Source organism: Leuresthes tenuis, unplaced genomic scaffold, assembly GCF_036924035.1.
Source record: "Leuresthes tenuis unplaced genomic scaffold, fLeuTen1.0.hap1 SCAF_11, whole genome shotgun sequence".
NCBI lineage: Eukaryota > Metazoa > Chordata > Actinopteri > Atheriniformes > Atherinopsidae > Leuresthes > Leuresthes tenuis.
This window is the reverse complement of record NW_027325365.1, coordinates 21,427,090-21,451,001: the sequence shown is the minus strand read 5'-3', so window position 1 is coordinate 21,451,001 and position 23,912 is coordinate 21,427,090. Positions and strand designations below refer to the sequence as shown.

General features: G+C 44.4%; 1 protein-coding gene across 2 annotated transcripts; it reads right to left on the bottom strand.

Moving 5' to 3' along the window:
• Positions 1-473: 473 nt before the first annotated feature.
• Positions 474-23,434, bottom strand: cyfip2 (cytoplasmic FMR1 interacting protein 2). 2 transcript variants are annotated; one of them, XM_072396067.1, is made up of 30 exons: positions 23,127-23,426; positions 18,933-19,082; positions 18,742-18,831; positions 16,267-16,344; positions 14,468-14,569; positions 14,155-14,336; positions 13,972-14,068; positions 12,606-12,734; positions 12,395-12,499; positions 12,220-12,308; positions 11,820-12,057; positions 11,508-11,660; positions 11,222-11,361; positions 10,983-11,130; positions 10,510-10,663; positions 10,068-10,224; positions 9,889-9,985; positions 9,706-9,782; positions 9,498-9,606; positions 9,269-9,388; positions 8,971-9,170; positions 8,802-8,889; positions 8,539-8,682; positions 8,306-8,396; positions 5,408-5,538; positions 3,800-3,872; positions 3,601-3,695; positions 3,200-3,438; positions 1,974-2,121; positions 474-1,870 (listed from the first exon to the last, which is right to left on the bottom strand). In XM_072396067.1, the coding sequence occupies exons 2-30, from the start codon at positions 19,047-19,049 to the stop codon at positions 1,703-1,705; spliced, it is 3,759 nt and encodes a 1,252-aa protein (XP_072252168.1). In that variant the 5' UTR covers positions 19,050-19,082; positions 23,127-23,426; the 3' UTR covers positions 474-1,702. The 2 variants fall into 2 exon arrangements, with proteins under 2 accessions (XP_072252168.1, XP_072252169.1); XM_072396068.1 differs by lacking the exons at positions 474-1,870; positions 1,974-2,121; positions 3,200-3,438; positions 3,601-3,695; positions 3,800-3,872 and adding an exon at positions 3,887-4,998 and having other exon boundaries at positions 23,127-23,434.
• Between the last annotated feature and the right edge of the window lie 478 nt (positions 23,435-23,912).

Sequence of the window (23,912 nt, the reverse complement as noted above, 5' to 3'; positions counted from 1 at the left end):
CATTTTAATATTATTTTAATCCACTTTTCTTTTTTTTTTCTGTACTTCAAAACATCATCACTTGTACAACAATATCATAAACAAAGCCTCATGTCACAAATGGAGCCACTGATGACAATAAATTACATCTGCCATGCTAAGGTTTCAAGATGACACATTGGTACCGTCGTTTTTGACTAGATTAACCTTTAAATGAACAATAACTAGGGAGTTGAATAAATAGGATAAAAAGACACTTACAAAAGAAGATTTCCTCATTTAAAACAGAGCAGAGGCTGATCACGGGGCTGCTGAAAAAGGGTGGCTTCTTTGCAATTCATTAGTTTCTCTTCAAATGAAAAAAAATAAAGAGGGAGGTTTATAATTTGAAAACACTGCTAAATCTAAACCAAAAGTCCAACAATAGTAAATACTGACTATATTCCAGAAACTGCCCTTTAATTAGTTTTGTCATTAATATATATATATATATATTTTCCTTGATTGTAAGAGAGGAGTATTTCATAAGTCTGCTCATCCAGTCACATTCAGACCAGGTTGGCCTGGTACAACACAGTCTTTACACAACCTAGAGGGGTTTTTTGTCTCCCGAATCTCGTTTCTTCTTTATTTTGACTTTAAAAAAACAAAAACAAAAAAACAACACATTTATTCAGATGAATATGCAAGTGCTTGTGTACAGAATATAAAATCTTTGCAACTGACGGAAAAGAGAGAGAGGGGGGGGGGCAGTTGAGGTTTTCAGTCAACAGCAGAGAGGCGAATATACCAAGAATGTGTGAAACTAAAAATGCTCTTAAATCGAAAACAGCTACAACACTCGACACTTCACTTTGTTCAACAGTGAAACTTTACAGTGGGACTGGTACCAAATGAACTTCTGCGGTCAGGAGGCAAGAAAAACAACGCCAGGCCGTAGGATAAATCAGAGCAAAATTAAAAAAATAAATAAAATAAATGCAATCTGCTTCCATGCCTTCTAAAGCAATCCAGGTGTGGAAGAGGTAATGAGTTAAGTAGCCAAATGCATGGTGACAGAAACTGCGTACCATGGATGTGGGCACACCGGGTTATTATACAAATGTCTGAAGAGACAGAGACTGGTGTGGGTCTAAAAAGGACCGGCAGAGTAGTGGCACGGGTGTAGAGGCGCAGGTGCTGAAATGTTAACAGCTGTAGGAGCACCCAAAGATCTGTACACGGATCGATCAAACGCGTTAGCGCTTTATCCGCATTTTTCTTTTTTAGATAAATCTTTGCCTTGGTTCTTCATCGACAAGTCTGTTTTTTTTTTGTTTTTTTTAGTTTTTTAACTTTACTCTGAATGGCTGTAGCTTCAATATTTTAGGCATTTATATCAGTGGTCCAATGCACAGGTCAGCAGAGGGAGGAATAAGAAAAGGCATGCACGAGTCTGAGTAAGAGCCACTCGGAGAGTAAAAAAAAAAAGAATAAAAAGGTGTGAATATACACCTCCACATCTGACCTGGTCCACTTCTCTGAAGAATCCATAGACAGCATAATCATAAATAAAGGAAAAAGTGTGATGGGACCCGTCTCCTGAATCTTAAAGCTGGCACAGAGCTGTAACGGTCAGCTGTGCTAAAGACCAAACGGAGGCAGAAAAAAACAGCATAGCTAAGGGAGAATATGTGTGTTTTAGAGTGTGTGTGCGGGAGAGCTATCTATCAAGGCTTCTTTTTCAACAGGTGGTAGCCAGGGATTGGTGTATAGGCGGCTGGAAACAGCGAACATGCTCCACAGTGGAACTGTCCGTCTCCACCGCCTTCATGTACTTGTTGAGGATGGCAAATATCTCATTGTTGAGGATCTGGTACTTCCTGATGCGGTCCGCCATCTTCTTCAGGGGCTGGCGAGGAAAACCAGAGAAAAAAGGGATATCTTTAGATCGCGCGGCTTAAAAACTTTTTTTTTTTTTTTTCTTCTTGAAGCATAAAAGAGAGTAGACTCACCACATTCTTGATGATCTCGTCCTTGCCATCCTGCCTTTGGACTTTGAGCAGGTGGTAACAAAAGTCGAAGAGGTCGAAACGACGCTGCTGTCCGAGCAGCACGATGATGGCACAGCCTGCCCAGTTTAGCCCATCCCCGAAGCACTGCCTGGAAGGCCAAACACGCACAGCGCAGGGATGAGTTTGCAGCAAGTGAGGCACAAGTCGAAAGAAGATGTGACAGGACTGCATAATTAATCGCGCAGCAGACGTTCACCTCTGTTGACACCGGAGCACTGCCTGTAATATTTAATCAGCTGCTGTTGTGACAGAGGAGAGCAACATGCCATGCTCACTCTCTGGATCCAAAGTATGTTTGCAGATTTGTTTTATCTTCTCATTTGTAGCCCACATAGTTAAGTAGAGCTACGTAAAAACGTGTTTCTCAGAAGAAGAATAAATGAGTACCGACAAAATTGTCTCCTTTTGCTTTCCATTAGGTGTCACTTTTCCATAGCATCTCAGGGTAAAACAAACTATTTTTTGGATTGCATCTAAGAGCGGTGTAGACCGAAGATGTACCACTTAAAAATGTTGTTTGCGTACGAGAGGTTCCTGGTTTCGCCGTAGATTTGTAAGATGTAAGATGTGTTGTTAAGGATGGGATGTTCATTGAATAATACTTTTTTTTTTTTTTAAATCAAAGGATTCTCTTTTAAAACGATCTGAATTCTAGATTTTTTTTCCAATCGCCATTGTCGGTCAATGTGTACCCTGTTGCCTTTGCCATTCGCGCACCAAATATTTGGGATTGCTATTGGAGCAAAACCTCCATCACCCTCCGTCAAGTTCTTTTTTTTTTTAATTCAATGCATTTTGCTAAAAAAAAATCCACATATGTGACAAATGGTTACAGTGGCATCTCCACCACCATTCAAAGCAGAGCAAATATCACGAAACCCCGCACAGCATAAGCTGTTTCAATGAGAAGTCTACCACAGGTAAAAAACTCCTGCTCCCTTTAGGTGACAGCAGAAGTCGCCTAGTCAGCAGCTGTTCCAACAGAAACTGCCAGAATCCCTAACTTCCTTTTAAAAAAGCAGAGTGCTTCACCAGCATTCCTGCATTTACCTCTTTAAAACAAAGTCTTTAGGACAAGTTAAATCTATCCACTTGCTGTAACGCGATTCTGTGACAGCCGCACATCTTGCTGCACACTCCGGGGTTAAATTCCAGACGTTGCTTACTCTGCTGTGAACTCGTGCGTCCCCACGGGAATGCAGTAGACAAACTGCATGGCACTCCACAGGCGGTGGAACTCCATGCACTCGTCGACGTGCATCACGCCGTTGGTTGGTGGCGGCCCACGCCACACCCCGTCCTGCAGGAAGCTGCGGATGCGGGTCAGGATGACCTCGAACATGGAGAGGCCGCAGCACAGCCGCTCTTTGGTCAGCAGGTCCCCCTCCCGCGCAATGGCAATTTGCTGAAGAAGCGTGAAAAGAAGAATAAAATGAGAAAGGTGCATGGTATTCTTATTTTCTGCAAGAGCCACAGAAGCACACACAAAGAAAAAGGGTTTCATACGTCTCTGTCGACCTCTCACACCGGTCAGTCCTCCTAAAGACAGAAAGGGGGTTGCACTTACCTGTGGGGTTCCCAACCTCTCAATCAGAGGCACAAGGTGGAGAGGGGCATACTTGGCTTCCAGCCTCTTCATCCTCACCTCCAGGCGCTCGCCCTCTGTTTAACACACACTTACATCACTTACAGAGATCCATTAAGTGTTAAATGGCATCCATACATTTAAAAAATCCAAACTGGGAGAAATCTGACGTTTTGTATACCTTTGATGTAGACTCTGGGCAGAATGTTCTGGAAGGGGGCAGCATGAAGCAGGTCACACACTTCCTCCTGGGACTATGATTAAAGCACAATAAAATTGAAAAGACCATTTGAGTGACGAAGCTCACACGGGTGGCTTTATAAACACCCTCACAAAGCACGCAGACACTCATGAGATGGTTTTAATTCGGCTGAATTTCTTTATTCAGTGTTAAGATTTTTAAATTTCTGTTTATAACTTTTAATAATGTAATAAGGAAATGGAAACTGGCTTGGTATCGCTGATGGATGCCAACGGGCTACTGAACACATCTTCAGATTACATGACGCTGGAGATGAGATCAGTAGAATCTTCTATGTGAGTGGAGGCTACATTTATTAGGCTGTGATGACAGGCCAGTGTTAAAAACATTACAATTTGTAACACTCGAAGCACAAAACCTCATGTAGTCTGGGTTTAAGAGCAAAAGGTCACGTTTACAAAATGTCAACGTCTCGAAATGTCATGCTGCGGTGCGTTTAAGCTACGTGAAATTACAGAAAAACTAACGTGCCAAAGCGGTTGTCATGGTGGTCGTTAGTGAAGGCCAAAAAATCAAACTAAATGTGGAAAAGCAGCATTTAGGAACCCCGAGTGAAGGGCCACAGACGGGAAAGAGGGAGAGCCGTGCAATGAAGGAAGCAAGACACACAAACCTACACACTTAGAGGCAGTCCTAACCGACGCACACACACAGCAAGTGCAGTCAGGCAGAACTGATGGAAAGAGTGAGAGTGAAACAGTGTTACGTATGCAGGCATGCAAAGGTACAGAGACGAGCACCAGAACGTACCAAGAACCACTCAAAAATGCACCGTTACCTCACCTCCATGGAAGATACGGACATTAGGATTCTGTAATGAGCTTCAAATAGCTCCGTGTGTGCTTACACTTTGAGTTTAAATTGTCCTGATCAATGGCTTGTTTCTAAGTGAAAATGACATAATTTGACCTTGATGACAAAAACAATATTTTCACTTGATTCCGTGTGAAAGTGTAAAAAGATATAGTCTCAGTCTGTCTGTCTGCTTCCATGGCTGTTTGGAGGTGAAAACGAGTGTCAAAACTAATACTAGATGAAAAACTAACAAGAATGAAGGGGGGGGTGCATATTAGTCTCTATTATCGTTATACCAACGACAAGACCTAAATCCTTACCACCTGTAGCAGTAGCCAGCGTGTAATGAAAAATAGAGTTGCATTTTAGGGAAAAAGCATCAAAGATCAAACACACCTCAGGGCACACAGACCGGGAGCCTGATAGTTTCTGACCACAGTATTTGATTTAGGGAGCGACCCTTCGAGCCCCCTGGTTACTGACTTTCCTCATAACAACACGGCAGTCAAACAGCCACATATTAGTGGTCCTGTTCACTAAAGCGTGCTCAGGGAGCATATAGGGAAAAAAGTCAAAGGAGCACTTATGAAACTAAGACTTAACAGAGACAGCGTTTGAAAGAAAGTAGAGAGATCAACACAACCCCTTAAAGAAGAGGGACATGGCAACAGGAGAGTGATAATAACATTACACTATTAAGGGATTTTGACACTTGCAAAGGAAATATCCTACCAGGGCTTGTTCGATGAGCAGGCAGAAGAGGATGGCGTTTCCAACCTCCCTTAAGCTCTGGAAGACATCTGTCTTCAGCTCTGCATACTCAATGATATCCTTTAGCTGGTGGTGGAAGAACTCCAGGATTCCTGGCGTGGCACAATTTGAATGTACAGCTATGATACCCTGCTCACCAAATCCACCTTTTATCAAAAGACTGACTAAATCTATATGGTCCAAACGGCAAACGCCAGCTATGAAAGAATATTCTAACATTATCTCATTATCTTACACAATGCGGTTACATGCGGGCAATCGGATCGGATTAATGGCTAAATTACAATAAGACTGAGTTATTCAGCTCATGTAACAAGCTTAATCCGACAAGAAATTGAAACGGATCGGGTTACTTGCAATCGAATTAAGACCCCGGGATAACTGGATCCGATTGCCCACTTAATGTGCCTGGAGACGACAGTGGATCGGATTGAGCGTTCTGCGCATGCTCGAGATTTTTTCCCGCGATCGTCACCCGGAAGTCGAAGGAGACGATATGACCGTTGTCGCCGCCGTCAGAAACAAACAAACAAGGCGATGGAGAATGCGCCGTTGTGCAACGCGTTTGTGCTCATCACAAATGTAGAGGGACGTAGCTTCATCTTGCCCTTCGTTCGCCATCTTTCTCGAATGCCTTAGTTTTGTTGTTGGTGGTGGTGAAGACGTCAACAGGAAGTGGCTCTATTAGCGATAGTTGAAATGGGTACAGCGCCACTTATCTACTATGGTATTGCATGCTTTGTGCCAGTGATTCGATTCATTCACCGCCATGTAACAAAGGATAATTACCCTTGCTCAAATAAGGAGCATAACCCAACTATAGCTATAATCCAGTTAATCTCTCCTTCGACTTCCGGGTGACGATCGCGGGAAAAAATCTCGAGCATGTGCAGAACGCTCGATCCGATCCACTGTCGTCTCCAGGCACGTTAAGTGGGCAATCGGATCCAGTTATCACGGGGTCTTAATTCGATCGCAAGTAACCCGATCCGATTCAATTTCTTGTCGGATTAGGCTTGTTACATGAGCTGAATAACTCAATCTTATGGTAATTTAGCCATTAATCCGATCCGATTGCCCGCATGTAACTGCACTGACTGACTGTCAATCTACGGCTAACAGGATGAACTAGGCTGGTGTCAATGGGTCCGTCGAGCATCTCTGACCCACATTCAGTGAGAGCGTCAGGCCCTCACAGCAGAAGACAGAAGGATCATTAACTACTGGCAATAAGATCATCGGCTGTAAGCTAGGTACAGAACCTCAGGAACAGAACATCACTAATCTACAGATTACTAAACCTCAAAGGGATAATCCATTTGAAGGACTGAAATCTGCACATGCAGCTCAGGCAAAAATGCATGGATACAGGTCAGGAAATACACAAAGATGTAACACCACGTGGCGGTGAGGTGAGACAAACCTTGAGCCTTTAAAGAGTATCACTCACTGGCTGGATTGTTGGTGTCTGCATTACATTTTGTTTTACTTTTATCACTATCAGCCTATCCAAAACGTAACTTCAAAGCAGCAGAGGTGCCACCTCCCCACTGTGTCTCCTACGGCCCTCTTACATTCCTACAACTGTATTTGATAGGGGTTCACACTGGCTGTTGTCAGCAGTTGTTTTATTGCTTCTCAAAGTCATGGTAGAATCTTATTCAAGTACTGCTTAAAGTTGCATAATCCTGGCAGCAGCCAAGAGAGGCCCGGCTGTGCGTGACTCACTAAAGAAATAAGACAAAATGGAGATGGAAATGCGCGACATCAATGGAAGTGTATTGATCAAAAAAAACAAATAACTAAGACATACACTTTAACATTCATCTTACTCAGTTCTGACTAAATGTTTGTACAGATTTAAGGTCGATTTACTGCCATTGTTATATTAGCATTTAAGCCTCGTATGAAACTGCAAAAGAAGATGTAACTTCATAAACTGCCTTACTTATAACTCTTAGAATTCTGTTTCTGTTCCTATTATTGGATTCTATATCATGTTCGTGGATATAAAAGAGAGAAAATTAAATAAAATGTTTGAAGCGATAAAGGAGTCCTTTCAGCTCGCAGGGAAAAGTTACAAAACTATCAATGAGAACACCAAAGTTATGTTTCGGGTGCACTCTACTGCACGTACGCTATCTGGTATCTGTGTTGCCTCATGCAGCAAATATGAGCACCCATATGTAATACTCACAATGGTCAAAAAGTTATGTGTAGAATGCTATACATTCTCATCCTCTCTGGTCACCATCTTGACTATGACCAAGTTGTAGAAGGGGAGAAAACACAGATCAATTTGCTACCAGTATGAAGAGGAAACGTCATCAGGGCTAATGCTAATGCTACTGCTAGCTACCTTAAAAGCAGAGGCAGGTTTTTTTTTTTTTAATCAATGTTTTTTATTAGTGTTTAAAGTTTTGGCCGTTAATAGCATGGTAATCATGGTCAAATGTGAAGTTCAACATTTCTGGCAAGTGTCCAACTTTCTTCAGTTGATTTAGTTAAACACTACCTGGTTTGAAACATATGCTCTACACTCAAGTAAGTACATAGTGTTAGCATAGGCTGCATACAAGGAGTGGACATGGAGTTAGCATTTTGCTTTTAGAGCTAAAAGTGACCATATTTGAATAAGAGGCATTTGTTTGAGCAAGAGAGTGATATTTAAAACTTGACTTAAAGCTTGAGTTAAGAGCACACTGATAAGAAGAAGTGCATTTAAAATCACTTTCGGGAAAAAATGTGCGTTAAAAGAAAAAAGAAAAAAAAGCGGGAAAACCCCAGTCAAGAGGATAAAGACATCTACAATAAGGATGTCATGAAAACTGGTAACAAAAACCTGAAACCTTGGCTCACCTGGGGATCCGTACTCATGGCGGGGTAGGCGGCAGATCTTGGGCATGACTTCTATCAGAGTTTTTACATACTGCAGTATGGTGCCCTGTAACTGCAGTGATAAAGAAGATGGATGGATCACAGCAAGAGAAGGGTAGAGAGGGCACAAGGACAAGAATAAAAAGTGGGTGAGAGACTCTGGCACACTGAAGGGAGGGAATGTGGTTTTAGGGGTGGGAAATGAAGATAAATACCAGGCTCTTGACAATCTTAAGCAGCTCCTCCATCACTACAGCAATGCCTTGGTAACCGAGGAGGCGGCAGATGGTCTTGAAGTGAGGTGGGCCAACAAAGTTTCTGTAGGAGCTGTATATGTGGGAGTAGGCGATGTTCAGAGGCTGAGAAGAAGAGAAGGAAAGAAAGAGGGAAGATAATGTATAATAACGGGTTTTCTTTTACACAGAGAGGCTCAAACTTTTATGAAACTCTGAATACAAAACACCGAAGAGCATTATACCTTGGACCCATATAAGTAGTAAGGCTGTACATTCGCTGGCTTGTCTCTTTGAGGCTCCTGGGTGAAGGGAATGGCTGTGCGTACAAAGCTGAGGAGAGCACAAAGGAACGTTACACGAAAAGGGGGAAAGCGCTAAATCACATGTGCAGACTCGTGCCACCAAACTGACCGATTTGTGGATCCGTTGTAGCAGTAGTTTGGTAGGAAGTCGAAGTTGAGCTCCCAGAAGACGTGCAGCGTGATTCGTCCGTAGGGAGCCGAGACGTTGTGGTTGGCCTCACGAAACATGGCATCAAAGCTGTCCAGCGTCATGTGCTTGGACAGGAGCCGGTGGGTCAGCCTGTTGATCTCGAGCAGCCACTCTAACTCCTGTCCAGACGTGAGAAAGCAGTGGTAGAAAGATGACGGAGGTGTGGGAGGAAGAGGAAATAGCACATCTCTGTTAGCGTCGTGGATGATGATCTTACCACTATGGAGGTGAGGTCTTCACTCTCAAATCGGCTGATGGCATGGTCCAGGGATTTGTACATTGCTGCTGAGATCCTCTGGGTGATTAGGCGGTTCAGGTCGATTGAGCGACCCAGCAGCTAAAGAGGTTTGGAAAGAATGGTTGTTAATTAGTCCAAAAGATGAATCACGCTCAACAAAAACAGCCAAAACAAATACAATGAGCAAAAGAGGATGGCTTCGAGGTACCTGTACATGTCTCTGTTTGAGCAGCGTCTCATAACGGTTTGATGGGGGGTAAGGGATGATGACGCCATAGTTTTTACACTCTGCTCTGAAGCGCTTATCTAGGAGGACACTGAGGAGGACAATGTATTCAGTTTCGGAGAAGTTCAGAAAGACTGCTGCAACAGCTGCCAATGACTTAAAAAGCAGTAAGTTTTTGTTTTTTTTTTACCTTCCAGCCATTGCTTTGTAATAGGCAAATATCTGATCTGCCAACTTGTAGACAAACTGATCAAAGCAGAGGTTGACCTGAGGACGGGAAAAGCACCAAGAAGTTTGAAAGGCATTAAGAACACAGGCTGAGCCATTTGGATTTAAAGTGAAACAAATTCAAGTGGTGCCCACAGAACCTTACCTCAGCCTCAATTTCATCATATAGGAACTGTTTCTTGAACTTAGTGAGAGCATAGTAGGCACTGTCGTTATACAAGTCTAGAGGATACAGGACATATCTGGAAGGGAGAGGGGGGGGGAGTTACAAAGCTGCTTATGTTTTCAAGGTACAATGTGAGTTTGTCAATCAGCTTGTCTCACTCCATCATGGAAGGCTCCTTGGTCTCCAGGATGTGGTCAGTGAGGATCCAGGGCATGGACATCTCAATGGGGAACTGGATTCTGCGGCCCATGGTCAGCTCCAGGAAGAACTCCCTGAACCACAGCTGGGACAGGTCGCAGCACTGCTGCAGGGCCTCTAAACAGCAGGGGGAAAAAGAAAACCCACGTTGAAGGAACTGCTGAGATGCACGAGCACTGATGAGCCACAGTTAGTTTGAAAAACCCATCAGCTCACTTTAGTATGATCTGTTATTATGGCAGCTATGGCTGCTTCTGTTTTGAAGGTCCAAAACATCGAAGTGATACACAATGTTCAAAGATTCTTTCCCAGATAATAATTGTTATTCCGATATACGTACGCTGTGTCAGCAAACCTAAATCATTGATTCGTTTGACGTCTTTGTTGAGATTTTCAACTCACCGCTGAAGTTAAGCAAGTGCGTAAAGAAGAAGGACTGCTTATGGAAGTCCTCTATGGCCTGCACTATGGGTCCATCAAGACTACTGCGAAGAGTCTTCTTTGATCCACTTTTATCTGCTATCAGTGACTCCAGCATGGTGCGCACCATGTACAGCTGCAGAGGAGGAGGAAAAATAACCCTTATTACACACGCAAGGAGAGGGAGAATGCTTAAAAAACGGTGTCATTTCAAACCTATGCAAGCATTATTAGACACTTGCCACCCACGTTTTTAAACAAGATCATTATTTTCCGAGTGCATTTTGCAAGTAGTATGAGGTTGATTTCAAAGAACTGGAAAGTTCATGTCTTTGTTCTGAGAAACTCCAAATATAAGGGGAAAAAAGCCTGATTGCAAAGATGAAATAGAGTATGTCCTCAGTGAATAAAAGCCCTGAGTGATGCATATGTCCTTGTCTTTTTCCATGTCTCACCTGTGTGCTGGAGGGTCCTACGGCTCTACGAGGCACCTTGATGTCAAAACCTCCTTTTGGGTCTTTTTCTCCCCTCAGGCAAGGGTCATTTGGAGGCTCTCTTGCTCCCTCCCAGTCACAGACAGTTTTCCGAATAGCCTGGAGAACACTATAGAAAAAGATAAAATAAATCAAAGACAGTTAAGATCTTAGACTGACAAAAAAAGGGACAATCTGATGAATTTTCACGCTGTGGTTACCTGATGAGCACGTTCTTCTTCTTGCGTACAGCCTGGCGCAGGGGCTCTCTGAGGGTCATCTGGGCAAAGTCCTGCAGGGCTGCGTAGATTGTATTCCTGATGGCCTGATTGAACACCGACTCCATTCGACCCATCAGAACCTACACAGTACATCACACAGAAGCATCCTCATTTTTACCATCATCATGGCTTAATCCAGTACTTATTCCTCACATTTCAGTCAAATGTCCTTTGACTGCCATCTGTTGTGAACATCAATGAGAAAATGACTTGTATACGGTTTTACCTGCAACCCTTTGATCATGGCGATGACTTCCACCAGGGCAAACTTCTCCTCGCTGGTGTAATTGTAACGCGTGGCGCGTTCATACTCTTCCGCTGTCCCTGGACAGTCCTTGTTACAGAATTTATCTGTGGGATGGACCAGTTTCCACGAGTACTGAGACAGACAAAGGAGTCTTACTAATAGATCAAAACCAGAACAATCAATAGCAAAACCACAAAACGTTTCATACCTCTAAACCCACACATACTGACTGTGGGGCAGGGCATTCTCCCTGCCCACGAGGAAAAACAATCAATCACTGCCTTCACTCACAACTTCCATGACGTGTGTGCTCCACTTGGACAGCAGCTGCAGACCCCTCAAAGCCAGGTCAAACAGCTCTCTGTACTCCTCGTCTGACTTCTGGCTGTCCAGGCCGGAGCCCGTCACCACTTCGCTGTTGCTGTAGCGCGCCAGCTCCGAGATGAAGCGGATGTGGTCGTCCCTGATCTGCACCATCTGCTCGCACAGGTTGTACTGTGGCGAGATGCTGCTCTGGGTGCACGTCCACCTGCGCGCGAAAAAGGGAGACGAGGGATGGTTGGTGGTGGGCGGGAGCAGATGGAATGGCGGTAGAATCGTTTTTTTTTTATTTTGCTTTGGGTTAAGGGCATTTGTTTGAGGAGACATCACACAGGAAATGATCAGGAGACCGAGATCTGGGTTCTCTTACTTGGACTTGTTTTCTTCATAGTGAGCACTCGTCTCAATGTAGCGCGACAACTCTATCTGCATGTCTCCAAACAGCGGCACCACTTGAAGCTGAAAAAGAATTAAGGAACACCTCGCTACACAGTCCAAAACTGACCCTGCTGATTCAAAGAGGTAAAAAGGGACAAAAGCCTTACTTTGAAGAACTTGTCAATCTTGCTCAGGTTGATCCTCTTTTTGGCATCTAGTTTGTAGATATTACTTACGTTCCCATCCATCAGGTACAGACCAAAGCCCATGACCTGTCAGACAGGAGGAGAGTTGTTTAGAACCGGAAAGAAGACATCAGCTGGAGTCTTTCTTCTTCTTTCTTCCCATGTTGCAGGCTGACAGAAGACGAAGATTTACCTTAAGCAGCATGTGTTTCTCACTGGGTGTCAAATACATTTTGTTCTCATAATAGTCAACGCAGATGTTGACAATGTCTGCCAAGAGTTCCTCGTAGCCTGGAATCACCTCCAGCTGTTGGTGCAGGCACTGCACAGAGAAAAAAGACAACCTTCAGACGACATAAGGTCACATCTTTCCTCGTGGCATGCAAAAGACGAGACGTGGGTGAGTTTTTCAGCTCCTGATTGGTGTATTTTGGTGTCCCATTGGTGTTCTCTGTGAGATTCTTCAGTCATCCAACACTGCTCTTTTGAGGTCTAACCACAGGCTTTCGATCATGTTTTTGTCGGGGCAGCGAGGGCTGGAGCGTCTTCAGGTTGCACAGAACGCCGCTGCGAGGCTTCCAACAAAATCGTCCAAGTATTCTCATGTCCCTCCGTAGCTAACTCAGCTGCACTGGCTCCCGATCCCGAGTAAATTTCAAAATTTGGTGACAGTCTCTGGTCCCACTCTCTGGAGCTCCGTTCCTCTGAGCCTGAGATCCGTGGTCTCTGTGACCTCTTTTTAAAAAAGCGTCTTTTTAAACTTGCTTTTGACTCGCTTTAGTTATGTTTTTATATTTTTCATGTTCCATGTAGTTCTTTGTGAAGCACTTTGTGATTTTTACCTTAAAAAGTTGCTGTACAAATTAAATGAATCTTACTTTACTGAGAGCAAAGCCTTCAGTTTGCGCCTCCTGAGGTAGTCCATCGTGGATACTTTGGTTTGTTTGGGATCGTTATGCTGTTGTATTAAACAGCCCATTTCATCTTCAGCTTTTTGTGCAGAAGGTGAGATGTTTGCTTTCAGGATTCAACAGCAGTTAATGGAATTCTTCCCTGGGCCACTCGCTGCCACACAAGCCCAAAGCATGATCGATCCGCCCCCGTGCATAACAGTTAGAAGAAGTTTTCTTCGTTCCACACTTATTTTTTGGGGTTTTTTTGCTCACTTTTTTTTCTTATAGTTCAATATATACAAGATAAACTGTCTTCAAATCTGTTTTGTCACATGAGCTCTAAATACAGTTCATAAGATGATACCAATTTAAACAAACAGGTCAGTCATGTTGTTTAACTGGTGAAATATAATATAACCGATAAATCCTTTTCTACTGCAACCGCACAACATGTCAACAACAACAAAGCCTACGCTGTATACCGCCAGGGCAAATGTGTGACTCATTCATCCACATGCTTTGCTCAGCCAATAAAGTTCCAGGAGCAGTAGGACACGAGAAGTTTGGGAGCTGTATAGTTACTACACACTGAATGTATTTGCATAAAAATGTCGTAATTGGTCTTCTCATCAAAGATGCACCGAGGGAGAAAACAAACAAACAAACCTGAGTGATCCTGTTGTGGTTGGCTAGAAACATGGAGAGGTTCTGGGACTCCTGGATGGACTGGGGGTCAGCCATCTTCCTCAGGAACTGAGCTGCCCTAAAGGCGCAGGAGGACACGGGTTAGTTTGCCCCGGCAGAGGAAGAAAAGGCAGGTTTTGATTTACTTTACACGTGGCTCAGTACCGTTTGTAGGCAGAGTGATCGTTCTTGACGCTACACTTCATGTTCTTGAGTTCGTCCAGCACTGCAAACATGTTAATAAATTTGCCCAGAGTGAGCAGATAGGCCTCCGACACGAAGTCTTTCCTCCTCTCGGCGTGGCACAGGCGCTTCACTTCACTGCAGAAGCGCTCGATGGCTTTCCGCTGGAGAACACAGAAAACGAAATTGATTATAGTTAATGTAATCAATGAGGAATATATCTTCTAAAAGGAAAGCCCGTTGGACTTTTACCCTTCAACTAGTCATCAAACTGAGGGATTAAGCTGAATCTTACCTGGAAGTACATGAACTTCATGAGCTTGGTCACTTCAGGCTCCAAAACCTCCACGGTTTTCTCGTAGATCTCCACTCTGTTGGGCTGCTCGTTGCATTTCACCTAACGAACACAAGATGGAGCCATCAGACAGCTTCACATCAGAGCAGAGCAGGTTCAGTAAGGTCACGCCCAACAACAGCTTTGTTTTTTTCCCCTCTGACACGTTTGAAAAACAAAACAAAAGAGAAGAAAAAACCAGAGGTTTTCATTGTTTCCCCCATTATATTCCTCATATTGCTACGAGTGTTTAAGCTCAACATGTCGACGTGGGGGAACTATCACTGCTGTAATTATCATGTTATTTCACACAAAACACTACAACACGATATACCTGTTAAGGACTAAGTGTTTTGTCTGACTAGAATGCGAAACACTCACAAAACTGTAGCTATCAAAACAAGTTAAGGCAGAGCAGAAGCACAGCACAGACCACTAAGCGTTTGAGTCAGCAACCCAAGTTTGGCAAGCCAACAGCCACATTTCATGATCAGCAGCTCCTCCCAGGGCAGCACCGTTTCAGGAGGTTCGCCTGTGCGTTTATTCCCCCGCAGTTGGAGGAGCTCAAACAGACACGAAAAGTATGTTGTTCTTTAGAGCAGTGCTCCAGAATTACAGTTTTGTACCAGAAGCACCGGTGGCGTGAACTGAAAATATTAAGATTATTAAGAATATTAAGAATTTAGGAAGCGCCATTTAAAGGTCAACTTCATCGCAAAACGTTCACATCTTATTCATAAAATAAGAACGTGTTGCACTGAATTCATGTTGATTTAACCCCTTTCATTTCTAAAATGCTTATCCATGGCATACCCAAAGTAAACTGAGAACTGTTCGGGAACCAAACGGATTTCGGTCTCTTCTGAAAACTTACACTCAAGTTTTTTGAGGACGGTTTGTTATTTTTTTCTTCACGGCACTAAGTGTTACTGGGAATGAGCGAGGGATGCTTGAAGACACATAAAAAGGGGGTAAAAATGTCAGTCTGAGTCTTATTCTGTAAACTGTAAAGATTGCTACAGTTGTGAGTTATTAGATATATTAACATATTTGCACAACAACCTAATGACATATCAAGACTAGGTTCAAAAGTTCAAATTGTTTTGACATCAGAACCTTGCGGCAGCCATGTTGCTTTGCAGGTTAGTGTTAGGGTTAGAGCTCCATGTGTACACGAGGGAAGGGGGGGGCAGGAACTTTCTTGCAACATGGATCGTCTTGGCTATTATAGGAAACATCATGGCAACTCATGGAGGTGTCAATCAAAAGCAAAGAAGCCTGACCCATATATGCGAAATATTCGCATCCCGAATGTTGCAAAAAAACTGCATACAGACATGCCGCATTTAAGCGATTCTGATCCTAAACAGACAACAGCCCATGAAACCCCATCAGAAATTTGGAGGTGTAATGTCACAAAGGTGTTGCAATGAACTTGAAAAGGAAAAAAACACAACCCATAGCTCTATGAAGCAAGTGGGAGAGTAAAAGAAAAAAAATAGCTTTATAATCTTGGTTTCTAACAGATGACACTCATAAACCCTTATCTTAAAGTCACACTGCAGTGCCTTGCTTGAACATTTTTGTGGTACAAAATGCTACTAAATACTGAAGTCTTGAGCCCTGCTTCACAGACAAATTCAGTTATGATAATTGGATCTTAGCTGAGTTGTTAAATTAAAAAAAAAAGGAAAAAATAACAAAAAAGCTCATCTCAAAGAAAAGGGATCGATAAGGAGGTGATTAGGCATCTTATCAACCTGGGGAATGGCTCTGGAGCAGCTTCTCCACGTGTAAAGCATCACCGCGTACTCGTGTCCTTCCTCCAGCATCTCATTCTGCACAAATTGACAACAAACAACAAAGACATTGTTATTCAATCATGCAAAGCTGTAGCAATGTTTTCTAATGATGATTCATTAGTCACCCTCTGTCAAGAATCTTTCACATTTGTTTTTATATGGGTTATAAGACATACACTATATTGCCAAAAGTATTCGCTCATCTGCCTTTACACGCATCGATATCCCATTCTTAATCCATAGGGTTTAATATGACGTAGGCCCACTCTTTGCAGCTATAACAGCTTCAGCTCTTCAGGGCAAGCTTTCCGCAAGGTTTAGGAGTGTGTTTATGGGAATTTTTGACCATTCTTCCAGAGGCGAATTTGTGAGGTTAGACACTGATGCTGGAAGAGAAGGCCTGGCTTACAGTCTTAGCTCTAATTCATCCCAAAGGTGTTCTATCGGGTTGAGGGCAGGACTATGTGCAGGCCAGTCAAGTTCTTCCACACCAAACTCGCTCATCTGTATGGACCTTGCTTTGTGCACTGGTCATGCTGGAGCAGGAAGGAGCCATCCTCAAACTGTATCCACAAAGTTGGGAGCATGAAATTGTTTAAAATCTTCTGAAGCATTCAGAGGTCCCTTCACTGGAACTAAGGGGCCAAGACCAGCTCCTGAAAAACAGCCCCACACCATAATCTCTCCTCCACCAAACTTTACACTTGGCACAATGCAGTCAGATAAGCACCGTTCTCCAGGCAACCGCCAAACCCAGGCTCCTCCATCAGATTGCCAGATTCAGAAGCATGATTGTCACTCCAGAGAACGTGTCTCCACTGCTATAGAGTCCAGTGGTTCATGCTTTACACCACAGCACCCGACGCTTTGCAGCTGCTGCAGCTGTTCGGCCATAGAAACCCATTCCATGAAGCTCTCTACGCACTGTTCTTGAGCTAATCTGAAGGCCACATGAAGTTTGCAGGCCTGTAGCGATTGACTCTGCAGAAAGTTGGTGACCTCTGCACACAATGCGCCTCAGCATCCGCTGACCCCGCTGTGTCATTTCACGTGGCCTCCCACTTCGTGGGTGAGCTGCTGTCGTTCCCAGTCGCTTCCACTCTGTTATAATACCACTGACAGTTGAATGTGGAATATTTAGTAGGGAGGAAATTTCACGACTGGACTTGTTGCACAGGTGGCATCCTATCAGGGTACCACTGAATTCACTGAGCTCCTGAGAGCGACCCATTCTTTCACAAATGTTTGTAGAAGCAGTCTGCATGTCTAGGTGCTTGAATTTATACACCTGTGGCCATGGAAGTGATTGGAACACCTGAATTTAATTATTTGGATGGATGAGTGAATACTTTTGGCAATATAGTGTATCATGAGCAAAATCAGCCATCAATGCCATCGCCATTACTCAGAATGACTGAGCAGGTGCGAGCCACTAGCAACTGGGATTGGGCCTGGATGGGAGAGCGGGCACTATATACGCCAAGACTGGGCCCAGAGGACTGAGCAGGATCAAGCTGCTAACCGCAGGTCCCAGACTGGATGGAGCGAGCAGCCTGCTTGTGCGGCTGGGGGAGCAGGTGCTAGTTTCAGTTAGTTCTGGCCAACTTCTCCTTGTAACTTGCTCTAGCTTCTGATTTCATGATGATATAACAAGGAGGTTGTCGGCTGGAGCCAGAGTAGCAGATTTAGAGATCCCCGCTCCCTGACTGAAGCAAAAAAATGTGGAACATTCCACCCAAAGCGCTTCAAGGCTATGCGAGTTGTTTTTCTTGGCAAAAACTTGTTCAGTTGTTGAAGAACATAAACAACTTTTAAGCGAATTCATAACTACTGGAGTGGGACTGCAAAGCTACCGAACAACACAGAACATATCCAACGCCTCAGATGAGTCATTTGTTCACAGACTTCATGAATATTTTAGGTGAGGTGCATTTCTTCCTCTTAGAAATAGGTGAGTGTTCAAAAAACAGACCGGCTTCAACCTCCGTGAGGCTTCCTAATAAAACACGGTTAAATAAAGCTCCACTTCCCCTCTTTGCTAGTCAGCTCACATTCTCCATTCATCCGCTGTCAGAGTAAAGAACTTCAGCACTTTACTGCCTGTCTGACTCAACACTGTGTGAGTGGAATGTGTCCATATGAGTGCGTGTGCGCATGTGGGCCCTGCCATAGTCGTAGCCAGCTCCTGACAAAAGAGCCAAAGCATGATCAGTTCACACAAAACAAGTGTTTCTTTAACAGCGTGCGGCTGCTTCCCACCGTCGGCTTCGTGCTCACTGAAACAGGAACAGAGAACACTCAGTGTGGTGCGGAAAATAAATCATTCAGGTGGTTAGATGTAAAAACCCAAAATGATAGAAAGCCATGACATGCGTTTCCCCTTTTTCTTTTTTTTTTTCTTTCCGGTTTATCAAACCAGAACGCAGGTCTCACCATGCTCGAGTGGACTGTGGCTTGCTCGATGTAGCGGGCAATACCGGTCACAAATGCATTCCTGTCTTCAAAGTTGGTGTCAAAATTGGCCTGCAGAAAAGGAAACAAAAGAGTCAAAGGGGGGCATTGAAAAGATCTGAACAGCTGGGGGGTTATGGTGGAGGGCGGGGACAGCGAGTGCGAGTGTGTACCTGGTACATGATTGAGGAGGGAGGGGGTTCGATGCATGGCTGCTGGTCCGGCAGTGGCAGCTCCTCCAGCAGGTCCACGTTGGACAGAGCATCCTCCAGGGTCACGTGGGTCGTCATGGTAACAAGGCGTCACTCAAACAACACCCCGGTCTGAGAGACGGAGAGGAAAGAGAGCCGAGATATGACATAAGAAGAAGGGAGATGACCGATGGGACTGTGTGCGCTTCAAAACAGAGACCCCCCCCACCCCCTTCACCCGGAGATACTCCACATCATGGAGTGCAGCTTAATAGATTGTCATGCTGGAAACAAAGAGGCTGCAATTGTACCACGAACAGCTGAAATAAACTGCCGTTTAAAACCAATCTATATCAAGGTGGAAGACGCTCGTGCACGAGGAGTTGGGGCTTTCTGACAGGCTCGCATAAAGATTCGGGAATTTCAAAAAGATACAGAGAAAGTGGATCAAACAAAAGAGCAAGCGGACAATTTCACGATTCAAACATATGCCTTACACAGATAAAGCAGAGATAATGCTTTTCAGTTGCACCAGATACTCTCTTGACATGTCTAGACATCTTAATTTCCTCTTCTGAGACTTTGTTTCGGCTTCGTGGTGCAGCGCTTCAGTCTGCTCATCCTGCACCTGTGTAACCCCCCCAATTTCACTGTAGAACACAGGGGGAACTAAGGGCTAGAGGCCCCTCGCTGTTTCCTTTTTGGCTACAGGCACACTTGAAGCATGCACTTCTTGAAATGCCAAGATGTGGAAATGTGGAGCGGTCTGACGGTTAAGGACATTTTGACGAACGCAGAACGCGCCATCTCACAAAGGCAGCCGATCCGACGATAAATTCTTTGAAACTTTACGCAATCTGGCGTTTACGTCACTTCGAACAAACACTGGGTTGCATAAACCAACACCAATACTCGTTCACCCCATCCACATGGCTATAACTGACACTAACGACTACACGCGCTCCTGAGAAATAGCGCCATCGCCTCATTATAAAACCAAGCTACACCAGAGCAGCGTTCGAGCACCCACCGCCAGTATCATGTGTCGCTGGTTTTACATTTGACCCGACAGAGAGGGCGTCGATAATCAGCTTAATATTCAGGGCCAGAGACGGCGCAGGGAGCGCTGAGAGGGCCAGGGGACGAAGACTGGGATTAAACTCTCCGCTCGTTATCATCAAAACACAAAGAATTCACATAAGAACCAGAAATATGCAAAAATCAGTCGATCGAAACAGGCCCATGTTAGGACATGCACCGATGAGCCCACATCGTAAACGCACTCGGACACGTTGCTGATGGTCACATCTGTACATCTATCACTGTACTGGTGGGTGGGGTTTCCTGTTATATCAAACCGTCAAATTTAGCTCACATAAAAGTATTGTATTGTTGAAAATAAACCACACGTCCAGAAGCTAACAGCTAAACAGCTGTGTGACTCAAGCAGACAAATGCATCATCATATAGATTAGAAATAATGGATCAAAGGTGAGGTTTCCCTGCTGGCATATGCTGCTCCTCTCTGCCATTATGCACACAAAATATCTCAATAGCTTTAGATAATACAAGGTAGATAACGGGTTCTTTGTGGTTTACACAAAGCTGATACAAGCTGATACACTGAGAGTCACGGTTCTTTGACAAACCTTTTTTTTTTATTTCTGTTCTGTATTCTAAAACTTAATAAGTAGAAATCTTTTTACGCCACAGGGAGCGGGAAAGTTAACTCCTGCACATCTTCAGTCACGTTGCTGCAGACCAATGGAAGCTCAGGCTGAAATGTCAGAGCCAACTTTGGCTCTCATCTACTGCTAAAACCTTGTGATGGTTCAGGATTTGGTTGACTTCTACCAGCTGTTTCCCGTACCCTTTGCGCCGTAATGCTGCTTTACAGCACGGCTGCAAATGCTCTCCGATTCTTTTCAAACTTGGTTGGCGAAATAAGGGATTTGTCCAGCACACAAACGTGCTCTGTGACACCAAACTCCCACCCGTGCCTGGGAATACAGACATAGTCTAAACCCCGGTTTGGCTGAATAAACTTTCCCACCCTATAGCAGCCTGTGCTCAATGGTTGGTGTGTCTGTCTATGTAAGTGTGTATGTGCATCTCTACAAAGCAAAGGGCCCCTTCATTCCCCTCTGGGCACTTGGTAACGAGGCTTACCCCGTATCAGACTGGAATGACTAAAAGAGACCAAACAAGACGACTAGTCTCTCCAGAATTCTCCCCAGTATGACAAAGGTTGCATCGAGATCTTGAATCAGACAGTCAAACATTGGCACCAAGGCACGGGGATATGAAAGTGCTGAAACCTCCAAACTAAACCAAAAACAAGCTGAGGATTGCGATGGAGAGAGCGTGAACAAAGTAACTGGAAGAGGGAAGGCCGTGCCCAGAATTTGCTGCTTCCCATTTTGCCTGAGAACAAGAGTAAGTATGTCAGCTCTAGTGTCACAGCACTGAATGGAATCTCCCCCCAAGGCTAGCTTTATATGTGCTCATCCTCACTATAACATGGGATCGGATCGGCAGGGAGGAGGGAGAATCAGGAGCATTTAGACGCACACACGATCGCATAGAAGCACCTTCACGTACACATATCGGCCAGTTAGTGGTGTGTTCAGCAGCATCTGTGTGTTCTGTGGTGTGTCGGCATGTGCAGGAAGCACGCTGGCTGCGGTCAGCCCATTGCCATTTCAGAGACCAGCAAAACGGCTGCCGTCTCATGATTCTTCTCATGCCACGCTCTCCTTCTGGAGGGCTAACAGTGAACACCATATGAGGAGGGGAACCGACATTGGCTTGGCTTCATGACCAGCACCTGACACGACAAAATAAATACTGACAGCTTCGATGTGAGGTGCTTAGATGCACGGTGACAAAAATAAGGGAAGGCCTGGAACTGGAAACAACACCAGTGGCTTTTGATGGCTGCACGTTTGGCAGCATTGTCTACCCCTTCTTCCCCTTCCTTTGACTGGTGTCATACTACAACTTCTCATATTATTTAAGTTCAGATACTAACGGTAAACAGCATAACAGTGCTATTGAATATTTATCGTGAAGATATGGCTTTTACAACAATACTTTTGTCGCTATAGAGATGGCACAACAAAATTTAAGCTCTTTCACCACATCACAGATGTCCAAGTCATTCTTTCTTCTAACTAATGACATATTTCCTCATCTCGCTGAATCCCCCCCCCAAGCGTGCCTCACATTGTGAAAAACTCTGATACCACAGCATGTACCACTGAAAATGGACTGCATAGTTCTAGTAATACTCCTAAAATAATCGTGGTGGCTCACATTTTTTGCATGAGCAGCAGCAGAGCATCTGCAGCCAGTTGTTAACGTCTCTGTTTTTGTCTGTGGGGGGGAGCTGAAAGGCTGCTTTACAAGTTTACAAGAGGTCGCATCTGAGGCGGATTTCATATTTCATGCGAGTGAAGCACCTCAAGGGGGAAAAAAAACCGCTGCACAGCCTGTGCATCAGGGCGTCTGTTTGAAACGGAAGTAGGCGAACCTGTGATCGGTTACAGGCCTGCATGGCTGCCGGTGTCATGGCTGTGAAAGCGTTTCTACATGGCCTGTTGGTCGGATGGATCAGCTGGGAGGGGAGGTAGAAGGGTAAAGGGGTCCAAGATAGAAAAGGCGAAAAAAAACAAACAGTCCTTTTGCGGAATCGAGGCATCCGAATAAACATAATCACCATCTATCTATCTTGTCATGATGATCTCTTTCATTTTCTCTCTCTGTCCAGCGACTAGCTGTTATCGGGTCGGGAAATCGTTGAGCTTTACGTGCTCCATCATTGATCTGTGCACTTGCTACACAGGAACCCTCTCCTCACCCCACCCATCTCAGTGTGAGCTACGATGCCGATGTAGGCTAACGGGGATCCCATTCATGGTTCAGAATAACCCGAGGCGCTCAGTCCGCTCCACGGACGGCCATTTCTCGTGGATCTGTCATTTCACCGTTTTTGCACAGGGCAAATAAGTAACGGAAAAGAAAAAAGTCCGAGGATAAAGAACGAGATGAGAAGGAGGGGGGGCGGACACACACACAGCACGCCAATCTCCAACCATCATCACTACCCAGCGCACATCCCCAGCTCCGCTCATCTTCAGCGCTGCGGCTGCATCCATCGCTACATTTTCCACATACCTGAAAATTACATGTCCGTCCGGCGGCGAAGTGGCGAGCGGGCGGTGTCGCGGTCTGCGACGGCGATCCGATGATTTCTGTGTGTTATTACTTTATTTTCCGTCTTCTCTGCCGATTGATGCTCCAGTTTCGCCCTGTACCAACCCTGTGCTAATCCACCCCACACAAAGAGCAGAAAATGGCTGCAAGTGCATACTCTTAAAGGGACAGTCACAGTGGGGCGATGGATGATGATGATGAGGAGGGGGCCCCCGACATGTTGATCTCGCTCCTCTGAGCTTTCGTTGCTCTGTGCTCATGAGCCGTTTAGAATGGATTAGTGGCGAACATAATTAATACACATTTGCTTTTATGTCACATCGGCTGGAAACGAAAGTTCCGCATCGACTTGAGCTCCTTTTTTTTACTCACATAAATCATCCTCCTGCCGAGTTGTGGTGACATGTCTTTCCATTTATAAATCAAATTTTCCATTCTCTATTAGTATATATTAATCTTCATGTTGCTATTTGTAAATTATTTGTTGTTATGTGTGTAATGTATGATATTGCAAAAAAAGTAGGCTATGTCATCTACCAATAATGATATTAAGGTAGTTAGTTATAATTTTTGTTGGGATAACATCAACTTTTAGTCCCTGAAAGAGAGCCCAAATAAATAAAATCAACACTGCTCAGGTGGTTCAGATGAAATTACTTTTTTAGAGGTTAAATTTGTATCATTTACAGATTGCAGGGAAGAAACGTTTTCCATAAACAGAACAGCCTTCGTGTGCCTCAGTGTTGG

What these genes read in the sequence shown, in the direction of transcription:
- cyfip2 (XM_072396067.1), bottom strand. Translation starts at nt 19,049, where the DNA reads ATGACGACCCACGTGACCCTGGAGGATGCTCTGTCCAACGTGGACCTG. An exon ending in GCACACACGTCATGGAAGTT is followed by an intron (nt 11,661 to 11,819) that starts GTGAGTGAAGGC and finishes TGTCTGTCTCAG; the next exon opens with TACTCGTGGAAACTGGTCCA. An exon ending in TACAAAGCAATGGCTGGAAG is followed by an intron (nt 9,607 to 9,705) that starts GTAAAAAAAAAA and finishes TGTCCTCCTCAG; the next exon opens with TGTCCTCCTAGATAAGCGCT.